The sequence below is a fragment of the Piliocolobus tephrosceles genome, chromosome 21, assembly GCF_002776525.5.
Source record: "Piliocolobus tephrosceles isolate RC106 chromosome 21, ASM277652v3, whole genome shotgun sequence".
In the NCBI taxonomy this organism is placed as follows: Eukaryota; Metazoa; Chordata; class Mammalia; order Primates; family Cercopithecidae; genus Piliocolobus; species Piliocolobus tephrosceles.
In genome coordinates, this window is record NC_045454.1 from 36,392,969 (window position 1) to 36,403,562 (window position 10,594).

The 10,594-nt window shown below is 46.8% G+C and overlaps 1 protein-coding gene across 4 annotated transcripts in view; it reads right to left on the bottom strand.

Moving 5' to 3' along the window:
• SIN3B (SIN3 transcription regulator family member B) overlaps positions 1-3,098 on the bottom strand; it is a 49,682-nt gene extending 46,584 nt beyond the window's left edge. For all 4 annotated transcript variants that reach the window (XM_023229689.1, XM_023229687.1, XM_023229686.1 and 1 more), the window contains exons 1-3: positions 2,963-3,098; positions 2,590-2,696; positions 848-1,001 (exon numbers count right to left, since the gene is read on the bottom strand). In XM_023229689.1, coding sequence (XP_023085457.1) covers positions 848-1,001; positions 2,590-2,696; positions 2,963-3,073 — 372 coding nt within the window. In that variant the 5' untranslated portion in view covers positions 3,074-3,098. The remainder of the gene's footprint in view (positions 1-847; positions 1,002-2,589; positions 2,697-2,962) is intronic.
• Between the last annotated feature and the right edge of the window lie 7,496 nt (positions 3,099-10,594).

The following is a 10,594-nucleotide window of genomic DNA, read 5'->3' on the forward strand; positions in this document are numbered from 1 at the left end:
AAAAAAAAAAAGAGGCCAGGCATGGTGGCTCATGCCTGTAATCCCAGCACTCTGGGAGGCTGAAGCAGGCAGATCACTTGAGGTCAGGAGTTCAAGAACAGACTGGCCAACATGTAAAAACGCCATCTCTACTAAAAATACAAAAATTAGCCGAGCGTGGTGGCACATGCCTGTAACCCCAGCTACTCTGGAGGGTGAGGCAGAAGAATCACCTGAACCTGGGAGGCGGAGGTTGCACTGAGCTGAGATTGCGCCACTGCACTCCAGCCTGGGTGACAGGGCCAGACTCTGTCTCAGAAAACAAAAAAAAAAAAAAAAAAAAAAGGAGGGCCAGCATCTATCACCCAAGAAAGGACCAAAGCAAAGCCAGGAGTCCCAACTGAGCTAATGATCCTATCAACATTGAAATGAAACACAACCACCATAAACGTGGCTATTCACACACCATCTCGACCAATTTATTTTGTAGGTGGTACTGAGAGTGATCAGAGGCAGACGAGGACATACCCAAATACAAGGGCAAGCCTGCCTGGTATGCTCGCTGGGAAAGCCTCAAGCCAAGACCTCAGCAACTGCTGGGGTAGTTATTCTCTGTTAGGAGGATACCTCCCTGACATCCACTCTTGATTTAAATCTTCCAAACAGATCAATTTGGGAGGCAGAGGCTGCTTGTGTAGGTGTTTCCATATCTATTTTGATTTGTGCTAGAAGCAATGAGCATGTCTAGAAAAAGAACAGATCTTAAGTGGCTTTCTAGCAATGATACAAGAGAGACACGTGGCCCAACCTGAGTAGCAAGATACACGCGGTGAAGGCTGAGATCACCCGAACCACTGTAGCAGCATACCTGGCTCGTCAGAGGCGACTGTATGTTTAACTTGCCATTCTTGGGAATGTCTATTCTGTATCCAAGGGGAAGAAAAGCGTTGAATCCAACAATGAGGTCAGGGTGCTCGTGGAAGAGCTGTGAGACACGTCTGATGACTCCAGGAGTATCGATGCTAGAAGAAACAACGGAAGTGGGCAAAAGGGTCTTAGGAAGTAAATGAAAAATGTAATCTATTCCCCACTCCCTTGATACTGCCACATAAAAACCTCTCAACAGACAACAAAGGAACCTAAAATGTGACCCACCAGGCGCAGTGGCTCCTGCCTGTAATCCCAGCACTTTGGGAGGCCAAGGCAGGCAGATCACCTGAGGTCAGGAGTTCGAGACCAGCCTGGCCAACACGGTGAAACATTGTCTCTACTAAAAATACAAAAATTAGCTTGGCGTGGTGGTGCGTGCCTGCAGTCCCAGTTACTCAGGAGGCAGAGGCACAAGAATCACTTGCACCCGGGAGGCAGAGGTTGCAGTGAGCCAAGATCACACCACTGCACTCCAGCCTGGGAGACACAGCGAGAATCCGTCTCCAAAAAAAAAAAAAGTGCCCGATGTGATAGCATCTGTACACCATGATCTATCTCCTGATTGGCTAGGCCTGAGCTCCTTGTTTCCTCCTGGTAAGAATGAGAGAACACTGACATTGCTCAGCTCCCCCAAAACACTCCAAGAATGGGCACTCGGTTCTGAAAATGTCAGGAGAGCCAACCGCAAGGCCTGGACTCCAAGAAGTGGCAGGAGGCCAAAGTCCTCCAAGCTATGTGAAAAATTCCCTCATTTCATATCAGACAGAGATGACTATGACACAGGTTTCCATCTGAGCAAACAATTGCAATGCATAAATACCAATGGTACTGCCAAGTATGGGAAACGTGTAATTGGAGGGGAGAGATGGAGTCTCCCTTCAGGCTGCATCGCAGCCCAGCCCTTAGCACTGGGCTCCTGGAAGGAAACCAGGCCAACCCCACCATGTTTCCTAAGAGGGGGCAGCAGTATGGTAAGGATATGACCTCCATGAGTCTGGGTCAGAGGGTCTCAGTTCTAGTGTCACCTCTGCCACTTAGGTGGGTCCCTTACCCACTCCAAGTCTCAGTGAGCCTCCTATAAAAACAAGGGCATGATCCCAGAGTTTCCCATCTATCTGTAATCCTCCTTGATTCTGGGCCTGCAAAATCAGCTCATGTGTTTTAAACGTTTTCTGTGTGCCAGCTCCCTTACTAAGCATTTTATGCGTCTTACTTCCAAGCAGGCCTGGGACCACAGTGAGCTCAGAGAAGCATCTTGAGGACAAGACTGAAGGGGAAGAGGGTGCCAAAAATTTCAATCATCGAGACAAATAACATTTTACAGAGTTTGAAAATAAAAAATCAAAATGGGTCCCACCAAATCTTTCATGAACAAAACTAATTTTAAAATCAACATATTAAATCAAGGCAGGATCTGACTCCATGAGTGTGCACGGCCTTGCCCTCCCTGCCTCCCCCCAGATCCCCGTCCCGCTTCCAGGAATCCCCACAAAGCTCCACAAGGTGGGTACTATCCATTTCCATTTTTGTTACGAGAAGGAGCTAAGACTCTGAGAGATTCGACAACCTGCGCAAGGTCACCCGGCCAAGGGGGCAGCCTGGGAAGGGGAGGTCTCACCCCGCTAGGCCTGATTCCGGCCCAGGGGGGCCCCCCGAGGTGGAAAGGGGCCCCGCGGGTACCTCTGGCTTTTGAACTCCTTCATGATCTCCAGGAAGCCGTTGTAGGTGGCGGGGTCGCTGCCAAAGCGGATCTTCACCTGGTCCAGATAGGTGAGGGCGTCTTCTACCTGCAGAGAGGGGGAAGGTCCCGGTGGGCCCGGGTCGCGGGAGGAGGGGACGAGGGGCCGGGGTCCCTGAGGGGAAGAGGATGGGCTGGGCCTTCGGAGGGCGGAGGTGAGCGGTGAGGGGTGAGGGGTCCGGGGCCGTGCGGAGGGGAGGCCAAGGCTGGGCCGGGGCCGGGCGGGGCCGGGGTCGGGCGGGGCCTGGGTGAGGGGCGCCCGCCCGCGGGGTCCAGAGGATGGGGTCCCCGAGTGAGGGCGGGGACGCCACTCACGTGCACCGGCAGCTTCTCGTGGCCCGCGGAGCCCGAGCGACCCCAGCGGGCGCCGCTCAGCCCCCGGCCCGCGGGGCCGCCGCCACCGCTGCCGCCACCAGCGTGCGCCATGTCCGAAGTCGGAGCTGCGCCCCGCCCCGCCCCCGCCCGAGGGCCTGCCGCGCATGCGCAGCCTCCGCCTTTGGAGGCGGGGTTTGATGATGTTAGAGGGGCGGTGCTCTTTGAGGGACTAGTCCTGAGGAGCTTCTCCTTAAGATTGGTATCATAATTAATGATTTATATAGCAGGGGTAGGCGAACCAAGACCCGCCGGCTGCTTTGTCCGGCCCTGCAAGCTCAGAATTATTTTTACGTGTTTACATAGCTGGGGGAAAAATTCAAAGGAGAAGAATAGTCTATGACCTGTGAAAAGTTTCTGAAATTCACATTTCAGTGTCCCTGAATAAAGTTTTATTGGCACACAGACACGCCCACGCGTTTACCTAGCATCTCTGCCTGCTTTTGCCTTGCAACAGAGTAGGTAGTTGCTAAAGATGCTACAGATCTGCAGAACCTGAAGTATTTACGATCTTGCCTTTAATGGAAAAAGTTCGTTGGCCCCTGCTTTATAGAGTTGGCAGGACAATGAAGTATGAACACCCAGCGTCCTAATACAGGGCCTTGCGTGGTGAATTTTTATGGCCTTTGAGTTACTCCTACTCCTCCCACCTTCACTTCCCTATCCTTGGCCTCATCACTTCCTATCTGGACCAGTTTAGGAGCCTCCTACCCCTGGTACTTTCTCAGCCCTGGTACTATCAAGAACTCTAGGCTCACGCCTGCAATCCCAGCACTTTGGGAGACAGAGGTGGGAGAATTGCTTGAGGTCAGGAGTTCAAGACCAACCTGGCAGCGTAGCAAGACCCACGTCTCTACTTAAAAAAATTAAAATGAGGCTGGGCGCAGTGGCTCACACCTGTAATCCCAGCACTTCGAGAGGCCGAAGCGGACGGATCACAAGGTCAGGAGTTCGAGACTAGCCTGGCCAATATGGTGAAACCCCACCTCTACTAAAACTACAAAAGAATTAGCCAGGCATGGTGGCGGGCACCTGTAGTCCCAGCTACTTGGGAGGCTGAGGCAGGAGAATCGCTTGAACCCAAAAGGTGGAGGTTGTCGTGAGCCAAGATTGTGCCATTGCACTACAGCCTGGGCAACAGAGCAAGACTCCGTCTCAAAAAAAAAAAGAAAGAAAGAAAATGAAAATGAAAACATTGGCTGGGCGCAGTGGCTCACGCCTATAATCCCAGCACTTTGGGACGCCAAGGCGGGCAGATCACCTGAGGTCGGGAGTTGGAGACTAGCCTGACCAACAAAGAGAAATCCTGTCTCTACTAAAAACACAAAATTAGCCAGGCTTGGTGGCACATGCCTGTAATCCCAGCTACTCAGGAGGCTGAGGCAGGAGAATTGCTTGAACCCGGGAGGTGGAAGTTACAGTGAGCCAAGATCGTGCCATTGCACTCCAGCCTGGGCAACAAGAGCAAAACTCTGTCTCAAAATAAATAAATAAATAAATAAATAAATAAATAAAATGAAAAAAAATTAGCTGAGCATGGTGGTGCAAACGTGTAGCCCCAGCTACTACTCGGGAGGCTGAGGCAGGAGGATTGCTTATGCCCAAGAGTTCAAGGCTGCAGTGAGCCATGATCTTGCCACTGCACTCCAGCCTGGGAAACATAACAGTGCTTTTTTTTTTTTGAGCATCTTGTCTCTTAAAAAAAAAAAAAACAGAAAAACAAAAAACTCCACTCATTCCACCACTGCTTTCAAACCTCCAAGGTCTTCCTATTTCTAATGAGATGAAATCTAAGCACCTACATTGCAGGCTGTCAGAATTGGTCCTTAGGAACATTTTCCTGCAGGATTTTCCACCCAAGCGAACTGCCTCTGTGTAGAACTTCACACCATTGCCTGACCAACCTGGATGCTTCCTGGCCCCAAGCATTGGCACTCACCATTTCCTTTGCCAAAAGTACTGTCATGCCTCTTTGTTATTCAGAAATCACCTGTGCATCCTTTTAAACACGGCCCAAATATCCCTTTCCCTCAGGAAGCTTTCCCAGTCCCCTTCTGTGTCTCCCCTCAGTCCCTTGTATTTCATATTTGTTTCATATTTCATATTTGTGTCCATCTCTAACACAAATCCCTGACACAGCCTCTCAGTCAGCATTCATCACATAAATGAGCATTCAATTAATGACCAAGTGCATTCTATTTTTACAAGTGAAGAGGTGCAGGAAAGTTGAGAGTAAATTGGCATTGGCTGCATCATTTACCAGGCACCTTGCTAAGTGTCAGGAATAGAATGATAAAAAGGAACGCAAATTTGGCTATTAAGAGCTTTCAGTCTTTCAGGATAGGAATCTAGTAATCACACAAATGTAAAGTTTCACATGTAGCAAATACTTTAAAGAGAAGGTATACATGTAACAGTTCCTAAATTTATATTGCTATGGCTGTGTGACAAATGAGCCCTTGACAATCCCAGCACTTTGGAAGGCCAAAGTAGGGGGATGTCTTGAGGCCAGGAGTTTGAGACTAGCCTGGGCAACATAGCAAGATCCCATCTCTACAAAAACATTAAAAAGAAAGAAAAATGGAGAGAAAAAATAAAAACATTGTAAGGTCTGGGCTGTCTGTAAAAGAAAAAAAAAAAAAAGGCAGTTCAAGACTTAGTGTAGCAGGACGAGCCATAGACAAAACCTCTCAGACACTGAGTGGTGGAAGGAAGGGCTTTATTCAGCTGGGAGCATTGGCAAGCTACTGCCTTAAAAACCAAGCTCCCCAAGGGTACAATTTCTGTCCCTTTTAAGGGCTCACAACACTAAAGATTTCACATGAAAAGGTCATGATTGATTTGAGCAAGTAGGCGGTATATGACAAGGGCTGCATGCACCAGTGGTCAGAGTGAAACAGAACAGAGCAGGGAGTTTCACAATGTTCTTTTATACAATGCCAGGAATCTATGGATAACGTCAGTTTCTTAGTCATGAGTTGATTTTTAACTACTAGGTTTAGGCCAGGCAGGCCCAGGCCCAGTTTTGGGCCTGGGGCCGGGCTGCCTGTTTTTGGTTTTACTTCCTTGCTTTTTCTTATAACAGGTACTGAGTATAAAACAATATAAAACAATATGAGAGGGTCTCTCTCTTTCCTCATTTCCCCCCTTTGAGACTCTCACTTTTTATTAGTGGGAGTTCTTACTCTTATTTTTGTTACTTATGTCTTTTTGTGAAATAGATTGATAGTGATTTATATAGTACACTTGTGCTGAAGCATTTTGGTGAACTAAGGTAGGAATGAAGTTTTTTATCATTTGAAGAAGTACAGGTAGCAAACAAGGGAGCAGTCAGCAGGTTTTATTACTGTTATGACTTTTATAGTAAGAGTTTTAAATCCTCCTAGTGCTGGGAACTAATTTTTAAACATGGCTTCAGGGTTGAATTCGTGCTACACTTGTACGGGCACGTGTGTCGGTTTTGTCATATTTTTAGCTATGTCTTTAACTACTTGCCTTTGATTATCTATGTATAGACAGTAATTAGTAAAGTTAAATTTTTTATAGACCTCTTTTTCAGCTGCTAGCAAGTAGTCCAAAGCCAATCTATTTTGATAGATAGCATTTCTTATCTGAGTTTCTTGCCAGGCCAGAATAGTCAAGGCTTGACTGGTTTTATTAGGGACGATTTCTTTTTTTTTTTTTTTTTTTTGAGACGGAGTCTGGCTCTGTCGCCCAGGCTGGAGCGCAGTGGCCGGATCTCAGCTCACTGCAAGCTCCGCCTCCCCAGGTTCACGCCATTCTCCTGCCTCAGCCTCCTGAGTAGCTGGGACTACAGGCGCCCGCCACTTCACCCGGCTAGTTTTTTGTATTTTTTAGTAGAGACGGGGTTTCTCCATGTTAGCCAGGATGGTCTCGATCTCCTGCCTCGTGATCCACCCGTCTCGGCCTCCCAAAGTGCTGGGATTACAGGCTTGAGCCACCGTGCCCGGCCGATTATTTCTAAAACAGCTTGCAACCGTATGATTTGGTTGAGCATGTAAATTGGGGTCCAGTATCCCCATGAGCCGTCTTGTGTCTAAGTGGCAGGTCTACAGTATTATATAATATTTTAGGAAGTCATTTACCATCTTTCCAATTACCTATGGCTATGCTTTGTTTTCCAAGGGAAGCATAGACAGGGAAGCCCAGGAGTTCACCTGTTTTTATGGGCAGTAGGAAGAAAGATGGTTTAATAGTGCCAATAACACAACTACCTGTCCACTCGTCAGGCAGCTTAGCATAGGCTCTATGTCTACTTAGCCAGTATAACCTGGTGGGGGCAGTCCAGTCCTGTGGAATTCTGGGTGCGCCCAGACAGTCTGCAAACTTGGAAATTTACTGAATGGATCTCTTTCTGTGTAATTGGAACTGTACCATGTAACTGTTTTTTTTGGTACCATTATACACTTTTTGCCCTAGACAACTAAGTCATCCTACAGAATGAGTGAATTTTTTCTTTTTTCTAACTATACAATATTGTCCAATAATTGAGACTTTTAGAACCTAGAGATGATTAGGGTGATTCTTTTGGGCCAGGAATTCATCAGGAACTGGGTTCATAGGCACCAATTCTTAGGCTTCTTATGGCCATTGATCTCTTATTACAGTTTTTTCACAAACATAACATGAACTGACATTTAGAGACTGGGCTACATGCTCGGCTAATTGCAGAAACAAATTTCTGGTTTTTCCTGGAGTCTCTGGTACTGGCACATTTAGTTTATTATAGAAAGTCTGAAATACTGGTTCTGGAGAGAGTTTACGAACCCCCTCTTTTACTAAGATATTTACTGTAGGACCTAATCTTTTCCTGTTGATGCCCAGAGATACGTGTTCTCCTTTTTTTTTTTTTTTTTACCTTGGGTTTAAGGGATTTGTAATTATTAATTTTAAGGGGTTACAGCTTCCACTGGTACAGGAGGCGCTGCCTTCTCCTTTTTGGAGCTAAACAGGATCTTGTTTATCCTTTTTCTAAGTAGTCTAGATGACACAAGACCAGTAATTACACACATTTGCACATGAAGTTAATTTATGACAGATATACTTATTTCCTGCCATGTAAACTTTTCTTTTTTAATTTAAAGAACTGCATCTTATTGTATGCCAATTGCTATTGGTAGTGGCGCAAGCATTAAATTTTAGGATTATGGCTGGGCGCGGTGGCTCAAGTCTGTAATCCCGGCACTTTGGAATGCCAAGACGGGCGGATCACGAGGTCAGGAGATTGAGACCATCCTGGCTAACACGGTGAAACCCCGTCTCTACTAAAAAATACAAAAAACTAGCCGGGCGACGTGGCGGGCACCTGTAGTCCCAGCTACTCGGGAGGCTGAGGCAGGAGAATGGCGAAAACCCTGGAGGTGGAGCTTGCAGTGAGCTGAGATCCGGCCACTGCACGCCAGCCTGGGCGGCAGAGCGAGACTCCGTCTCAAAAAAAAAAAAAAAAAAAAAAAAATTTAGGATTATATGTTTGGAGTCCCCTCTTTCTTCTGTCCTAGCTGTTACTTTACTTGTGTTGCCTAGAAAAGGAGCAGTCCTTAATTTTATTTTAAAAACTGTGAACATGAGAGGCTTAAAATGGGTCATAATACACATCAGGTTGGTTACTTTCTGGGCTACATACCTTGAATAGAATAGCATTATACAAACGTGTTTCTTTTAGAGTCCTGGTACACTTATAATAACCAAAAATAATAGGATTGTAGCAATCTTTTATCCTACCTCAGTGACTTGATGTATATACTGGGAACAGCCCTCAGTCTGAGGAAGGTCAGTTGAAGTCCTTACTATGCAAGTCCAAATTTTGAGGAAAGTGAGTCCCGTGATGAGTCTCCTCATGCTTCGGCCCTGTGCGGACCAGTCAGCTTCCAGGTGTGACTGGAGCAGGGCTTGTCGTCGTCTTCAGAGTCACTTTGCAGGGGTTGGCAAAGCTGCTCCCATTCACGTATAGCTCCCAGTCTACTGATGTTTAAGGTTGGTCTCGGAGGTTGGGCCCACTAGAATAAACTGAGTCCAATACTTCTACACAGTTATGTTTAACTGGGCTCTCTGATACCAGGAGCAAGGTGGCAGGGTTTAGGGTGTTGCAAACTTTGATGGTTATGCGGGGATTTTCACAGAGCAGGCTTTGGTATCTAGTTAGTCTAGCATTCATTAGCTAATGGTGTCCTTTGGTATTTATTAAAATTACCACAGCATGGGGGGACTTTATGTTTAGGTTTTGCCTAAGAGTTAGCTTATCTGCTTCTTGTGCTAATAGGGCCATTGCTGCCAGGGCCCTTGGACATGGGGGTCAGCCTTTGGAAACCCCATCTAGTTTTTCTAAGGGATAGACCACTGGCCTTGGCCAGGGCCCCACAGTCTGGATTAAAACTCCAACTGCCATTTTTTCTCTTTCTGACACATAGAGTGTAAAGAGTTTTGTCAGGACAGGTAGCCTCAGGGCTGGGGCTGACATGAGTTTTTCTTTTTAACTCATGAAAAGCTCATTGCTGTTGGTTGTAACAGATGTAGTTTATCTAATCTACATTTTTATTGACTGTCATCTACTAAAATATTGACTTAAACCCTGTAACTATTTGATTTCAAGCTTTAAATTGATCTGGTGTTCCTTGTGGGGCTCCAGTTGTATCTAAGTAGACGTGAGAGTTGAAAGACCTATAAGGGGCTTCTCTCGCTTTACAATGTCTTATTATTTTTTTTCCTCTGGTTGATGAAATGCTAGGGTGAAATGGATAGTCAAATGGACTGAAGCACAAGTGCCACTCTAGTTATTTGGCAGAGTGCCCAGTAAAGGTCCACCCCAATCCCACCACACATCTGCTCGGGGATGAACAAGGGCTGACTGATTGATAAGCTCTTGAAAATTCTTCGCGGTGGCTCAAGCCTGTAATCCCAGCACTTTGGGAGGCCGAGACGGGTGGATCATGAGGTCAGGAGATCGAGACCATCCTGGCTAACACAGTGAAACCCCGTCTCTACTAAAAATACAAAAACTAGCCGGGTGAGGTGGTGGGCGCCTGTAGTCTCAGCTACTCGGGAGGCTGAGGCAGGAGAATGGCGTAAACTCGGGAGGCGGAGCTTGCAGTGAGCTGAGATCCGGTCACTGCACTCCAGTCCAGGCGACAGAGTGCGACTCCGCCTCAAAAAAAAAAAAAAGAAAATTCTTAAGTTCACTGCATCCCTTCAGGTCTCCAAGGAATGCTAAGTTTCCTCCCTGCCGTGAGAGACACTAAGTGAACTTAGTGTTGGGAGACGGAAGCTGGATGGCCCTCAGGGGCTGACCCGCAGGGACTTTAGAATGTAGCAGAGAGAGCTTGGCATGAATTATTACTCCAAGCTGTAGAATCCTGGAAAAGAGCTACCATGTAGCCCATGCCTGGTCAACTGGAGGACCACCTTAGTGGAAGAGGGACAATCAGGACCTCTGGCCTGCCATGTGCACAAGCATAACAATTGCTTTTGTTTAATGTGAAGATGGAATATTTGATCCATTTCAACCAGGCATTTGCATCTTGGTAAGCATACCAAGATTCTCTTTTTTTTTTTTTTTTT